The sequence below is a fragment of the Copadichromis virginalis genome, linkage group LG7, assembly GCF_057382275.1.
Source record: "Copadichromis virginalis isolate Kocher_CV1m ecotype Utaka linkage group LG7, C_Virginalis_male_GT1.1, whole genome shotgun sequence".
Taxonomy (NCBI): Eukaryota; Metazoa; Chordata; class Actinopteri; order Cichliformes; family Cichlidae; genus Copadichromis; species Copadichromis virginalis.
Window position 1 is genome coordinate 48,566,907 of NC_140624.1, and position 16,859 is coordinate 48,583,765.

Below are 16,859 nucleotides of genomic sequence, written 5' to 3' on the forward strand. Positions count from 1 at the left end.
AGGATAGTTATTATAGAAAAAAAGTCTCATGCTGCAAACGCTTCCACAAATCTAATGAAAAAAAGTTTGTAATAATAGCTGCGTTTTGACTATTTTTGGTGCGAATGTATCCTGGTAACTGTCAGTGCTGAATATTTAACTGTGATGCTACTGTTTAGTGAGACATCCTGTCTTCAGAATTCAGAATGCACTTCCCCCTCACACCCAGTGAAGATAGTACAATGAATACAACACAATGTCAGGATGTCAAGTTTGCAGAGATATCTTGTGGTTTTGGACAGCACGGGACCCTTAGGGTGAGGGCAAAAGTGTAACAGGGCTAAAACCAATAAACCATATGTACTGTGACGTGATGTGACACGCACTGTCTGTGATTACAGAATAAAAACCTATATGAGATTCAAAAACAATTGCTATACAGAATCAATGTGCATTTTATACGTGCCATGATTATGAATTGTCCCAGTAAATTAAATACATAAAAGAACAAGTCAGGTTAAAAAATCATTCAATGTAAGATTATCATACAAAACTTACAAAAAAAGGATAAAAATGACATATAGACATTACATACAGGTTTACCTCATTATATTGCACAAATACTCAAGTGACAGCTTGTACTGGCCCTCTTTGTCTACAAAAAATATACAAAGAAAATCAGGCATGCACTGGAAAATGTACATGCAGACACACTGAGTAAGAGAGAAAATGTGGTTCTGCTACATTGCTCACATACAAAGAAAAGACATTTTACAATGTTGGTGGTTTGGAACATTTTTAAGATCATAATTAAAGGTGAACAAATTCTCATAGCAAACCAGAAGGAGAAGGAGGATAAGCATTTCTCATTTGAATTTAAATAATTCCTAGGTCTACACAAACACAAAGATATACATATATATATATATATATATATATATATATATATATATATATATATATATATATATATATACATATATATATATATATATATATATATACATATATATATATATATATATATATATATATATATATACTGTGTATCCTCTGAAAAACTAGGCACACTTCATGTTTCAAAGCTTGAAGAACAACCCTTAGCACTATAACATGTAGTAATCTTCTCTTTTCAGCTGCACTGCTGTAGATTTGCTAATGAGCTTGTACTGCTGCATAACATAACCCAACTTCTAAACTAAATAAAATGCTTTGGTAAAAAGAGGAGATCATGCTTGATCTAATGACTGCAAGGTGCACAGGTCCTGTGATTAAAAAACAAGCCCAAATCATAACCCCTCCACCACCATGCTTGACAGTTGTTAGGAGGTATTTCTGCTGATATAATCAGTTTAGTTTTTCCAAAGTCTTGTGGTTTGCTCAGATGTAAGAAAAGCAAACGTTATACCTCCCGCCCAGTTCTTTTTAGTAAAGAGGCTTTCTCGTGACATGCTATTTTAGTTCAGTCTTTTTCTAGTTGTATCTTCATGAATTGTAACATGCTAAGTGAGGCCTGAAGAGTTACAGATGTTTAGTTTTTGTGCGATCTCTCTCACTTTGCTGTGAATTTACTGGAAAACAGTGGCATTTTAAAACAAAGCTGATTGCTGACCAAATCGCCAGAACTACTGCTTTTACAGAGGTGGTCACACTTACTGATGGTCAGTTAATCAAGTGCATTTGACTAGCAGCAATCTGGCTGCTACTTCCGCTCTTAATTCCTGAGTAAACAGTAAGGGTGTACTTTTTATATATACATCATATATATGTGTGTGTGAGAGAGTGTTTGTCATCATAAAGTTTGACATATCACAGTTTTACTACTTGTGTTGATGCAATGTACTGTAAATGCTAAATTACCGGTATTTATTTGCTTACCTACCCCAGAGTTGATGTGCGATGGCAATATTTTAGAGGTAAAAGAGTGGCAATAAAATACTAAACTCATTTACATTTGTACATTCAAATAAAAAAGTGGGTTCACGGATCAACCGTCACTTTACAGTTGTAGACACCCCCCCCCCCCCCCCCCCTTAACATCCCCATCATGCAAATATGCAGCATAAGTCTAACATTAGCCAGGCAGTGGCTGATGCAGCCTATTAAATGTGGAAAGCAGAAGTTAATATTGATAACCACAAACTAATTTCTTGCAAATGACAGCTTCCATATCTTCACACAGGTCATGTGACAAATGAAAAAAAAAATAAAGATTTGAATTTTTATAATAGTATGCATGGAGCTGAATTCAAATTTTGATACATAAACATACATTCAGAATATGGTCGTACAGTACAGTTGCAATTGCAACTGCAGAGTCACAATGGGCTGTGTTCAGAGCTGATTTAAGTAGGCCGTTAAAGTTAAAAAGTTAAAGGTCAAAGGATAAGTGGGGGGAGCTGTTTTCAGGGGCAAATTTACATACACGTAGGCACATTCGAGCACAGCCATCTCATTTAAAGCAAACATTTGCCTTAGACTGGATTCTTTTTTTTTTCACATTAAAAAAACAAAACATTTAATGTATTACATTAGCACTTATATTTATTATTTTAAAAAATGATCACCTTTTCATTGAGCCTGTACTTCCCACCTAAAGCAAGGTCATGGCATGGGTAACAATAGCTGTTTTTTTTCTTTAATGCAAAATCTCTGATGCATTCGTGATCCACAGCATCAGTTTAATGACAAAAGCCCTTTCACACCCTGTGCACTCATCTCCAATCAAAAAATAGTGCAGAAAATTACTGCCTACATTTTGAATCAAATGACACTGAATATAAGAAGGTCAGCTGGTCTTCATGTCAAGTATTCAAATGTAAGTACAATATACTGTTAACACTATAAACAGTGCGCTTAATTCTACTGGGTGATGATTACACCACCCTGAAAACACCAAAATGTAATTTAAAAATGTTGTTGTGAAAAAAGTACAGCAAATTGTCAGGCCGTGGTGATAGACGTGGTGATTGATGACTCTCATTAGAACGGATATTGTAGTGTTTTAGAACTAACGCCTAATTACAGCCATACTATTCAGTTCTGAATACAGCCATACGTCTCTACATGTGACACTTTGGACAACTAAAGGTACTGACGTCTTAATGATTCAGTATTAATTGCAACCTGTGAGCCATAAATGATAACTTTGATTGTACTTCTTGAGCAATTAGTAAATATATCTTCCAAAACACATTAGTACAGCAGCTTTGATTCATCTATTAATAGCAGGAAAATGGCACCATAACTTTGTTTCATAGGCTACATATGACCGAAACAGTCATTTTAAGATTCACCTAAAGTGACACAGAATTTATAAAAAAAGAAAGAAAGAAAGAAAATGAAATTCACTACAGATATCTAAGTTTAAACTTAGGTCTAGACTAAATAATAAGAGGTAGCTGTTAATCATTAACCTTAAACTTTATTTAAGAAAAATAGCCACTGAAATAAGCATTTTGTTGACTTGTCTGAGATCCAAACACGTTGATCTTTTCAGTCCGCAAAATGCTGCTGACTAGACTGACCTAGCAAACAGCCCCTCATATTTTTGTAGCTTGATGTGAGCGCACAACAGCTTTTCATCTGTTTAAAGTATGTCTTTTGACTGGTTTTGTCTCCTGTCTGACTATTATTGTGCTGCCATCACACAAGCACATATTCATTGGAAGGAATGCAGTGAATTTCCTGTTAGCTCTTGTGGGGATATGGTTTGTTTTTCCTGTTGCTGCAAGCCAATTTATTTTTTTTCTTTTGCCCTCTTTAACTTCCTGTCTTAGAGCTTGACTTTACAGAGAAGTAGCAGAGGTGAACGTCAGAAGCCATTGATTAAACTTTGGTTACCATCGCTTAGCCCTCCCCACCGCCAATTACAAGCTCCCAGATCACATCCGTTTCAGAGGTGTTATGCCAAAGATATGTGTTGTGCTTTTTAAAGGAGAATCTAAAGAAGTAGGAATGTAACAAATGCTTTTGAGGCACCGATTTAAAAAAAAAAGAAGAAGAAGAAGAAGCACAAAACCCGTATAGGTAAATTTGAAGGAGGATGGTGGCCCTGCTGGGTGAAAATACCACATTCTCAAGCCATGCTGCTGGTAGGTGTGCTCTGGGTGCTTCCAATGCTAGCATTGGCACTGCTGTTCTCAGAGGGGGATGGGTTGGTAGAAACAGGTTGTCGCTTTGCTCCTGAGCAAGGACATCCTGTGGAAAGGAAAAACAAGCCAATAAGAACCTGCTAAAAATAAAAAAGAATTATTAAAAAATAAGAGTCCTTACCAGGAATATTGACTACAGTTGAATTCATCTCCAGTCCAGTTGGGTACCCTGAATTAAGGAGAATAGGACAATTTCAAATTCAGACATACGTCAATTCAGATCTATTCTGGAGTCCAAACATTCTGTCCTCACTCATCAATTTACCTGTTTTGATTTTGATAAACCACAGCGCTCCAACAAGTAACACCCCAATCAGGAACCCTCCAAAGGCAATACCCAGAACTCCAGACAGGCCGTTAATGCATGGTCGGGCTGAAAAGCAGACATGCAAAAACAATGTATGCAAGCTTAAATTTAAAAAAAAAAAAGAAAGAAAAAGATTTACTACAACTGCTACAACTACAATTACGTTCAATCGAACACGATTTAAAAAAATTTTGGAAACCCAAAATCCTCCTTTTATATTGTAATGCAGCTTGAATATAATATATAATATAATAATAAAATATAATAATTTCTCCAAAGAACCACTGAAAAGTCCTATTTGTTGTGCTCCAGCAGGATTACACTGGACAATCAATCAAAAGCATGTGATATACAACAATTTATATGGTGGCATAAAATACATGTTCTTCTTACAAGCTATGGTGTGTCCTTTTAATAACATTGCATCTTCACATTGTAAAGGTTTGGTAGTACACAGACAGAATTGTTTCCTCTATACCAAATAAAATCAGTCATGCAATAGGTTCATTATATAATGCACACAAGTAGAATATGTAGATTAGATTATCTCTATTACAACACAAACACAGATTCTATCTATTCACTCTAACCAAAACCAAAATCACATAGCCACATAGCAAGTGTTTTCTTTTCAGGAAGACCAATGTACTTGGTATTTTTTATGTAACTGAACTTAACTCTGCACACAGAGATTTTTTGACCACTTTAACTGATTTTCCATCTGAAAATATGTTCTTAATTTGGGTTTGTCCTAAATCTGCACTGTGAATCACGATGACTACAATGTAATCTTCTTAGTTCAATAAAGAATTCACCCCAACTAACCCATGTGTGTCCTTAGAGAGCATCTCTATTATATGTTCTAGTGAGCTGCTGTTCGTACATTTATGTGTGATGCTTAAAAGTTACTATTCCATATCCTCTGTAATAGAAAAAAACTAGTTAAAGTTTATGAACTCCCTGAAATGAGAGGCTAGTTCTGTAAAGTACACAGTTATAATTTACATCTCTATGAAACCATCAAATTTCAAACCCATAATCTGACAGACATTCAATACACTGGACATTTTTCCATGACTTGCCAATAGTTCATGCCTCAACATAAAGTACTATATTAACAATAATAATCGTGCCATCTATATCCAAAACAGCCTCTGTGTTTCAAAATTAAGTGCTACTTAACCTTAATGCACGCCAGAGTCGCTCCACATTGGACTTAATGATAATTGCCATAATTCTTTCCATCCACTCCTGAAGCTGGCAGACTATCTATGCATCTACTAAAACACCTTCTGGAAATCAATAGAGCTTACATACAGTGCTGTTTATCACCTCCCAAAACTACAGCCAATGTTTTGGGTGAGTCAGAATTTTTTTTAAAGAAAATTGAATTTGTCCTGTTCCAATGTAGCCATACGAACTTTGATTAATAACCAACTTTGCAATTTCTAAAGTTTTCTGAGCATGCCATGAGCTGGCTTCCACTGCACAAGAGACTTTTTGGCTAACAAAATATATTAAATAACCTATAACCCAATACTTTCCCTCAAAGCAGCTCTGAATGAATATGTACCGGGGCACATCAGACGTCCAGCATACTTGGAAAATGAAAATCTTTCTGTACACTACCACAATGGATTTTTAAACTTAAAAAAAAATCAATTAAATTTAAATGTGATTGAAGAGAAGATTTTCTGCTTTCATTCAAAGGGGTTTAACAAAAGTATTGCATTGACTGTGTGAATCCATCCATTCTCTTATGCTTATCAGGGTTGCACAAGCCTATCCCTGCAACCAGAAGGCGAAAGGCACACAGAAAGACCCCAGCCAGATGGTGAAGTCCAGCTCGGGACATTCTTGTGGTGAGGCAAAAAGTGCTAACCTCGTATTAAAGCCATTCTGTACATTTTTGCTCACTCTCTGGTCTCACCTGGCCTGCTTGTCAGTTAATTGTCCAATGAATTAAAAATGAATGAATTACAATACAGACGGTTTACAATAAGGTGCAAAGTACTGGTTGCACTCAAGGTTAGACTTTGCCAGAAAACATCAAAAAGACCCTGCAGAGTTCTGGGGGGGGGGGGGGGGGGATTCGTTGGACAGATGAAGCTAAGATTAACTTGTACAAAACTGATGGGAAGAGAAATTTATGGAGAAGGCGAGAGAGAGAGCTCATGATCTGAACCGCATCATCTGTCAAAAACTGTGGAGGCCGTGCTATTGCATCTACAGCCGTCAGTGAAACTGGGTCTGCTGATAGCAGTTCTAAATTCTGAATTGTGTCGTGCTGTACTCAGATTCACTCAAGCCCCGCAAAACTGATCAGATGGCACTTCACAGTGCAAATGGATGATGACCTAAAACACAAAGTGAAAGCAAGAGTTTCTCCGAGCAAAGAAACGGAATATTCTTCAACCCAGCAGAGCGTGGTCTTTAGTTATTAAATACCAAACTGAAGGCAGACCGACAAACACGGAGCAACTGAAGGTGGCTGCAGTAAAGCCTAATGGATCATCTCAAGGGTGGAAATATCTTGAGTGTTTGATTTAAAATCCACTGTGGTAGTTTATAGAGGCAAAATGACAAAAAATATCATTACCCACAAATCAACCAGACTGTACATATTGTAACAGCCTAGCAATTTTTTTCTCTAGTTTTAGTGGGCTGGCAAAGCTAGAAATTAACAGCCTTGAGAAAGACATCTTTTCAAAAAGGCTGCACAGCAGATCACTGACAGTTCTTCCCTTCTCTCAAACATCACAGTAAACTCTAACTCTCATTTGAAGATGGGAAAATAAACAGATGTTCTTAAATGTATTAAAATTTCCAATGACAAACAATGTTAAAAACTTATTGCTTAGATCTAAACTTTGATTTGTTCAGTATCCATCTGACTGGCCTGAATTAACTGTCAAATTGTTTACAGAATTTGCACCAAAATCAATATCTGGGAATGTAGTGAAGCTTTTCAAGGCTGCAAATAAACAACCTTGTCCCAAACCATGTGAGCTGTTAGAAGTCCCCACAAGAGCAGAGGCAGTATGTTATGTGTTATCTATCAAGAAAACCACTGCGTAAATACCGGCTTTCCCTCCTTCCCCTCTACTGCTGCCTGTGGAGATTTTCCCACAAGTATCCAGAGCAGTAGGAGGAAACTAATCATCACCTTTCCATGAGTTTCTCACCTGCCTTCTGCTGCCTTCTGCCTCTGGGTTGAACATGCTAAGCACTAATGCACAAAACATAAAACCTCATCAGAACATAACCAGAAAGCAGGAGCTTGCTTTGCAAAAACGTAATCCTACTTAACACAGTATGGTCATTTGACTAATATCTGTGTGAAGCTGAATCGTGTCTGCATAAAGTCGTCATAAGGCCAAGACACATTTAACTCTAAATTAATGCAGAAATTCTCAGTGGGTGTGTGTGTGTTTATGTGTGTCATTTCACATATAATGTGAACCAGAGCACTGACACAGTGACATCTTGTGGGCATTTGGGCTGACTGCATTCCAGGCAGTCAACCCAGTTTGTTGATTTCACAGCGAAGGACATTCCTAAATGAGTGAAAAACATCACAGCAACCTAAGTAGGTTTTCCCTGGAGACGTTTTTTTCTATTATCAATTGGTGTGCTAGTTTGTATAAGTGAGACTTTGACAGCAAAGCTGAATAAACAAGAGGAGGAAGCAGAAGCTTCAGCGCAGGTGGAGAGGAGGAGAGAGACAGCATGCCTGCGCTCAGACTCCCTGTAGCCCTCTGTATGAAAACTACCAAACAGGAAAGATTGCTGAATGGAGTTCATAGTCCTGCCCAGTGAAGGCTTGCAGCAGACTGCAGTCTGCTAGTGCAGCTAGTATACAATAACCCTTGTATGTCTGACACTGGCTAATGAAGTGAACAGACGTACCAAACAAGTGTGTTACTTTCAAGTTAGATCTCTCAATTTACCCTGGTCTCCAAAAAAAATAGACATTTCTTTAAACCATATAAGTCAAAGAAATGCAGAGAGAATCAAGGAAGAGGACAACCAGGACACAGGGAAGCATGGATGAGTAGTTTAGGCAGCTTCCCCTGCAATACTGACATAAAAACCTTTATCTTTCTTCTCTAAAAGGACAGGAAGCATAAAGGCAGCTTAAGGCATGAACAAACAAATTACAAGTTTTACAAAGACACTTCATGTGTCCTTCCATTTAATCAGCTTCTGCTTCCTTGTGTCTTCTTGTTTAGAAATTGATTCATCTGAAATTTCCTAGAAATTAATCATAACGTGTGGTGACGGTACTTTCTTTCAAGAAAGACATCTTTTCTTGTTTGAGTCAACTGTGTTGATTGATCTGACAATAGCACAAAGCTCAGTGCCTATGTTAGGACAGCAGCGCAGTCAAACCCCTTGGAAACACAAAGGACTTCACCCCCCTCCCCCGAGGGTCATTATTTTTGATTGTGGCCACAAGGTCAGTCTGCAGACCTTCCTAAAGGACGAGGGCCTGCCCCACAACCCCTTACGTGCCTCACTGCATATCCACTGTTATGACAACAGCCTGTGCAGCATTTGTTTTGCACTGAAAGCAATAATAGGAATGAAAATTATTGCAGCAAGCAACAACACTCTGACCAAGCACCAGACTAGCAATTAAGTCCTGAAGGCATAAAAGGTAATTTAAAAGTTTTGGTATTTCTGCTTAGAGTTTGGAGAGTTTATTCTTAGAGAGTTAAATATAAAACATTCATCTGTCAAAAATTAATTTTAAACTCAAGGGGACATTGGGACTTTTTTTTGCAACTTTATTTTTTATTCATTTAATGAAATAAAAAAAAATAATTCATCCACATGTTGGAGTTTAAACTGAACTCACTTGGGGTTTCTGGGCATGGTTGGGTAAATTCCAAATTCCTGCTGGCTTTTCCTCCATATGCACATTGCTAGGGAAGAAGCAGAAACACAGCTCACCCAAAAGTGTCCATAGGTTTGTCATACAGGCAGATTTTCTGAATTCAGAGCGACTGAGTTAAACACATTAAAACTGTAAAGTGTTGTGTTGATGTGAAACATTAAAAGTGGTTGATAAATCCTTACCTCAGTATAACAAAAGCTGACATCACATTCCATGTCCCATGTGGTGGATGAAAGCTCCTGAAGCTGCTCTATGGAGAAGGCGAATCGAGCTCTGTTAGGACAAGAATTTGAGGGGCAGTCCACTGGAAAGAAGGGCAAGTTTTTCTCTGCAAGGCACGAGCCTTTGGATCGCAAAATACATTTGGTCACCTTCCAAGTCAAGACTAGACTCCCTAAAGTGTTTCCAGAAATCTGCAGAGAACAGAAAAGAATTCAAAACAAAGATGATAAGTTCAATGTGCATTAGAGGATGAAGGACAATCTGATATGTTAAACAGTAAGCCTTTTTGTTGCATCGTAAAATATTTATATTTAGATAGAAAAAAATCCTATTTAATTCAGTTTGCGGACTGCAGTTAACTAAAAGCAGTAACTGTGTGATGGGTGTCATCCCTGTAATAATTAAAAAAAGACCACAAAGACAAAAACATTGCCTATCACTTATTTAAGCAGTGAATAAATGCAGTTAAAAAGGTAAAGAGAGTTTTACCTCTGCAAAAATTCTCTTGTCGGTCTGGATTTTGGTGTTAAAGTCTATGGGCGTCTGATAGTCTGCAGAGGTGTACAGCATTATCACCATGGGGATTTGAGTGGGGGAATTTGTCGCAACAGGATTGCCTGGCGCCGGAACGCTTGGTGCAACTGAGCGAGAAATTAAATTAAAATAGGTCAACAAATTTTTTTTGCATGAAACAACTGTATCACTGTTGATGTTCTTGGATTCTTTCTGAAAAACAAGAGTAGCTCTGTTACTGAGAACTTAAATGACCATTCAAATTACAGCATAGTAAAATATATATATATATATATATATATATATATATATATATATATATATATATATATATATATACATATATATACACACCAAATGCAAGAATGTTAATATTTAATTTGTTATTGCTGTCATTATCCTACTGATACAGTACAGTCTCTGGGTTTGGTAACATGTATTTTTTGGGGAGGTTATTGTATTTTGCAATACTCAGTCTATTCTATTTTTGCTAAAGCTTCCAACATAAAACAAGAAGAATGCTTTCATTTTATTGTCTTACCTGTTGGGCTCTCGTTTTTCTTTAGAACCAGTGAAATCCTCGATTCTTTTAATTTCAATTCAGTATAGCTGGCAAAAGTAGGGACTTTAAAATGGTACAAAGCCATCCTTTGCACATCTGATGCAGTATCACTAGTCAGTGTCAACGCAGGGGGTATTTTGTGCGAGGCTGAGGCATGATTCAGCGTTATTTCATTGTTAGACTGAAGAAAATGAGGACAGGTTAAGATAAATCAGTAACAATGTAGAGGTAGACATGATAACTTAAATACCTGAAGTCTTTTTGATCTTAATAAATAATATCTCACACATGGTGCATGCCATAAATACTTCTTGAAGTTTGAGACTTTAATATGTATGCTTACAGCAAACGAAGTGTGTTGTGGATTGATGAAGGTCCACATGGTGCCCTGAGGACCCCTCATGAACACGCGGGTCTGCTTCTTTGCACGCACGTGCAGGGATACATTGCTGCAATAAAAAATGAAATGTCACAAGAAAGATTTTACCAGTAAATATAGCTAAAAAAAAGCATTTTATATTAAGGTTTACCGAATGCTGGAATTCTCTGCGATGTTTATAATATGAAGCTCAGTTTCAGGACTTGAGGCCTGCTGCTGTGGGAAGCAAAATGTGATTGGATTTGATTGAATCTTCATGAAATGCTTCTCCAGGAGATCTTCAATTTCAAGTGTACAGATTGGAGAGCCTGGCTTGGTTCCTGTAAAACCATAAAACAATTACTTTCTATCATCGGTCGTCCAATGGTTCAAGAAAGACACTGATGAGCTAATCTCTAACCAAGGACTAACCTGCTTTGGGAGGAACATTAACACCTATCATTTACTGCTGTTAAACATACTCCAGCAGCAGTTTTGAAGATACACACAGGTGGTTCAAAGGTGTAACTTGCTACAGTGCTCCAAAAGTTTTAGAACACTATGGCTGAATTGTGGGTTGAAATACATTTCACGTTTCCCACAGCTCCTGACACCGCATCATCACACTAATGGGCAAGCGGTGTGTGCCAAGAATACTTAATGTGTGTTTGGAACCAAAACACATGGGGAAAAATGGCTCATTCTATAGGACAGGGTTGCTTTTCCCCACACTTTTATTAAATGCTACAAATTATTGCAATCTGTGACCAAGTCAAATTCAAGCTGGCTGCCATTGCTCCATTTGCACAGAGGATTGGAGCAGTCTTCTTCTAATTACTTAAAATCTTGTCTGTAGCTCTTCTAACTATAATTCAAAAGTAGCTTCATTATCATTGCTTAACACTTGTCTTCTGCAAAAGCAATAGCATGACATGAATTTGAAATCACATTTCAAATTTGACATTGACGAATCCCGAAGGACATGCACACATTTTCTACTCTTGCTACTCGGCGAGCCCGCGTCTCAGCAACATATTGTTGTGTGTCATTGCACAGACTTTTCAAACACCTACAACAAGGCCTACGCAAATGCACCTAACACCCCAATGCAGGCAAGGCCAAATGATACAACAAAATAGAAATGTAAAATGTTCCACTGCTTGAGTAATTATCATGCCCTTGTGAAGCATGACTCAGTTACAACATTAGCTAAAACTAAGCAGGCTGAAAACATCCTTTTGCTTACAATTTAAATACGGCATTTTCAATGAGAGAAAGCACTGCTTGAAAGGGAAGCTGAGCTCCCTCGTACTGTAACACATTACATGTTGGAAATCACAGAGAAGGACATTGAATCATGAAGACAGATTCAAACATAAATCCTTAAAAATACTCAAAATTATAATAGGAATGGAGCACAAGCAGCCGTCGCTATTTCAGCCCCACCACTGTTCACTTCTTTTTAAATCCATCTAAGAGCTCTGTGTTGGCTCAGACTGCCTTAAGGAGGCTTTGCTAGGAAATAATTGTGCTTGCACTGAGCATCCTGCTGCTATTGCTGATGGCAGTAACATCCCATAATATTCCTAATGTCCAGCTTTTAGTCATCCGTGAATGTTCACTTTGAATCTGTGTTGTTTTGTGCTTCCATCTTCAGCATCAATGGTCACTTCTCAATTGCTTCTCTTTCCAAATGTTCTGCCATATGTAATGACATCTTGTCAGCACTAAAAAAATATGTTGATTAGTCCTCAACACTTTAGCCAAGCTCAAGATTTTCTCAGACTACTTAAGATTTTAACATGTTGTGCTTGTTGCATACAGCTTTATAGAAAAAAAACAAAATAAAATGTTTTTAAAAAATCTGTCGCAGCTGTTTGTTTTGCTTTTAATTCCTCTGGCTTGTCCACCTACAAATGTGTATGAAAAGCATTGGAAATCAGTGCACAGATGACATTCAGTAATAGAAAACTTGCCTATGAAAATGTTCGACTCAAAACAGCTTTTTGGTGCACACATTGCTTTTTGCAGTTATTTCATCAGAAAGTGTTTTTATGCATACTTCAGATAAAAGAAGGTTAGTGATGAATGCTCTCTATAGAGCACCAGAAACAGCACCGCATCCAGCCTTGATTACTATAATGCAGACTCTCTCCTGAGTTATGTAAGCTGGAGCTGCATGATGTGCTGACTGTAATTACTTTGTTCTCTTCAGCATCCAAACATGCTGTTTTAGACCAAACACAGATGCAGATAGCATATCCTAAATACAAAAAACCCACACAGTTTCAAAGTTCATTCAAAACACAATTTTAGAGACAGATAAGAAACCTTTTTGCTGTTCTTCTGTGATCTGATGTATCTATATCTCTATATATATATCTATATATCTATATATAGATATATATATATATGGGAGAGAGAGAGAGATCTTCATCTTTATTTCATAATGTGTGTATGGCACATTTCCATGCCTTACAAGTAAATGGATGGTTTAGAAGATGATTGTAATAAAAATTAACCCAAAATCACCTTTACACAAATGTCTCTCACCTTGTGTTCCTGTTGATGTGATATGATCCACATTACTAAGAGTAGTGAATGAAGTCACACCCCCAAACGTCTCTGTTGCCCATTTGATCAGCTCCTCCTCTTCGGAGGGTAAACCTTGTATCAAATGGAAATTTCTCTGAAAACTTGGTTCCTTGGCATTGTGTAGTGTAATTGTGGAGTTTTGGTTTGTCTGGAGAGAAAAGGCAAAAAACAAATTCATTACCTTCATTTAATGCAATTTTCAGAAAGCACAGAGCAAAATCAGGTCCTAAAAGGCATGTCCACTACCCGTTGCTATGATTACACAGAACTGTATGAGTCAGCTTTGCCTGTATTTTTATTTACCTCTTGTCTGCTTAGAATTAGTTAGATCAAACATATTTGGCCATCAATCTCATTATACTTTTTCTTACCCTCCACACCCAACTTTCCCCCTATTCTCCTAGCAGGGCCCTGTTAAAAAGAAATGTTTATTATGGTTAAGTGTCCACGAGGCCAGTTGCACAACCCTGTTGGAGCCAAGGTCTTTCCTTTGCTTCCTGTGTGGGGCCAGGAAATGGGACCTTTTTTAGCTTTGTGCGTCACCACGGTCGGCTGGAATCTGGCTCCATACAAGGTATAAATATATACATCCATCCCAACGACTAGACACTGCTGTTTCCTCGTCTGGGCCAATGGGAAATAATGGAGTTTATATTATGTTTTGCATGAATAAGAAAGTAGGGGAAGGCTTTAGGAATAGGGATTGCTAAGATTGTTAAGAGTAGGCTTTCATAACCTTGATATGTAAAAATGTGCTCAATAAATAACAATTAAAAAAAGAAACCATGGGCTCCAGGTTTATTTTGGGCTCAATCTTTAATGAATTTCTATCTAGGCTGAATTGTTCTTCTCTACTTGAGAGCTCCAAGAGCTGAAGAAGAAAAAAAGCACTGCACCTCTTCAGTGCATTCAGTGCCACACAATGAATGGAGAACAGCTAATTTTGAAGAAATAGGTTATAATCAGATTTTTTTGCATCCAAGTCTGTGATTGGCTGGCTTTGTGGCACAAATATAACGGTGCACAGAAAGAGTTGAAAATTTCGAGAGCGCAAGCAGCACATTGCAAGCAAGCGCTAATGCAAAAACTGAGCGACAGGGGCTGCTATTGTGTGTGTGTGTGGATAATAGCAAACACTGAAATACATTTTTGCACGCAGCAATGAATTTTGTTCACTCAAATTTAGCTTTTCTTTGCTCGAAATAAATTTCTCCTCAAAATGCAACACTTGCACCTGCAAACTTTTTTTTACGTGCGCTCAAATTGTTTTTACTTGCGCTCAGAATAGTGGCACAAAAATAACGCCATACACATGATTCACATTATACCGTGATATGGATTTTAGGCCATATCGCCCAGCCCTAATTGAAATAACATTTTCTTTTATTTGGCCAGTGATGTCATTGGATTGGTATAACCTATTTCTTCAAAATTAGCTGTTCTCCATTCATTGTGTGGCACTGAATGCACTGAAGAGGTGCAGTGCTTTTTTTCTTCTTTAGCTCTTGGAGCTCTCAAGTAGAGAAGAACAACTCAGCCTAGATAGAAATTCATTAAAGATTGAGCCCAAAATAAACCTGGAGCCCATGGTTTCTTTTTTTAATTGTTATTTATTGAGCACATTTTTACATATCAAGGTTATAAAACTTTTTTTACATGCGCTCAGAATAGTGGCACAAAAATAACGCCATACATGTGCAGTAACGATATATACCACGATATATTATTTTCTTCTGTATAACGTATTTTACACAATATAAGGCACACTTAAAATCCTTTAATTTTCTCAAAAATCGACAGTGTCCCTTATCTATGAATTCTGGTTGTGCTTATTGACCTCGAACCAATTTTACGTAGCACACAGCGCGCAGTAATCTGTCAAAAAATGTTTTAGTACGACTTTGGTAAGCTATGAAGGCGCACTGCTTGATGGATTGTTGGAGCATTACGGCTAATGTAGTCAGGAGCCTCGCGGAGTAATCTGGGTCTAAAACGTCAGCTTCAGGTCCCAAAGTCAAACGAACACTATGGCATCACTGAGAGTTAAAAACTGTCTAAATTCTTTCATCTTTAATAAAATGATCAGCGTTGCTGCTTTACCAGGTGTAACAATTAAGTTTAACATCCAGGGATCCATGAAAACAGAATTTATTAAATTCAACAGAGTTAAAAGTTAGCAGGAAGTTAGCTCACTAGTTTCTACCTAAACATGGTATAGCATGTTCTGACTGAGAGATTTCTGACAAAATTTTAATGTACAGCTCTGCTATCGCTTCCAACATAAATGAAGACAGCAGTGACTTTTGTAGGGTTACTGAAGTTGGACTAGGTGGTATATAATGATGTCCTACGTGATCGCTAGTGACACAGCTATATTAGCATAACATTAGCACAGTGAAGCTGAATGACGAACTTTTTTCCACTCGATAAAAGTTAAGGTGAGGGTTTCTGGTGGTTAGGGACAAATGCAATTGCATGGAAGGGTGTTGTAAACGGACCAAACTTCAGTCAGGAGAACAACTGAGATAATCCATCCACAATACGAGGTTAGTCATTAATATACTGCAACAACATGGTAATAGAGCATCTGTGAGAGAATTCGGCATTAATGAATTAATGGTACAGATGTGGAGGAAGCGCAGTTTTTGGCTTTCCCCATATTCCAAAAGTGCTTAATCTCTTTGCTATTACTGTGGCACGGCATAATTTGCAGATGATGTTGTTTGCAGCCGCTGCAATGTTTTCGACCAAAACAGGCACAGCTTGATGACACCATCAATATGCGCTATCGCGGTAGAGCGGTGTAGTCAAAATCTCTACCTTTGGCCAAATTTATATCATTTCTACCGTATACCGTTTATACCGCCCACCCCTAATTTCAATTTCAGATTAACTTTTTGCCTTGCTCTGAATATTTCAGTTAGCTGTATCTGAAGTTTTACATTGAAGTTTTAAATGAACACTCTAAAATTAACAGCTCTTATGCGTTTTGGGCGGTCATCAGTGTTTCTTTAACTGTTCAGCACATTACTACAACTACCATGCCAATTGGTCCTTCAACTAGAGGTGAACACATTCAACAGATGTTTGGCATAACATAGCATCTGACCAAAATAAGCTTTTGCGTCACAAGGAAAGGGGGGGGTGGTTGGTGAAAGCCGAGGAAGCCTGAGGGAGTCATCAGTCTTTCTACATAAATATTTGATTGACGTGCGATCAAAAATAGCGTGAAGGGAAACGACAGAAATAAAAGGAGGCAAGTTAGTCAC

At 37.6% G+C, this 16,859-nt stretch overlaps 1 protein-coding gene across 2 annotated transcripts in view; it reads right to left on the reverse strand.

Moving 5' to 3' along the window:
* Positions 1–2,188: 2,188 nt before the first annotated feature.
* Positions 2,189–16,859, reverse strand: part of eng (endoglin) — a 42,565-nt gene continuing 27,894 nt past the window's right edge. For both annotated transcript variants that reach the window (XM_085463846.1, XM_085463845.1), the window contains exons 5-14: positions 13,549–13,738; positions 11,168–11,336; positions 10,981–11,086; positions 10,617–10,818; positions 10,052–10,203; positions 9,523–9,753; positions 9,302–9,368; positions 4,399–4,506; positions 4,255–4,302; positions 2,189–4,179 (exon numbers count right to left, since the gene is read on the reverse strand). In XM_085463846.1, coding sequence (XP_085319972.1) covers positions 4,058–4,179; positions 4,255–4,302; positions 4,399–4,506; positions 9,302–9,368; positions 9,523–9,753; positions 10,052–10,203; positions 10,617–10,818; positions 10,981–11,086; positions 11,168–11,336; positions 13,549–13,738 — 1,395 coding nt within the window. In that variant the 3' untranslated portion in view covers positions 2,189–4,057. The remainder of the gene's footprint in view (positions 4,180–4,254; positions 4,303–4,398; positions 4,507–9,301; positions 9,369–9,522; positions 9,754–10,051; positions 10,204–10,616; positions 10,819–10,980; positions 11,087–11,167; positions 11,337–13,548; positions 13,739–16,859) is intronic.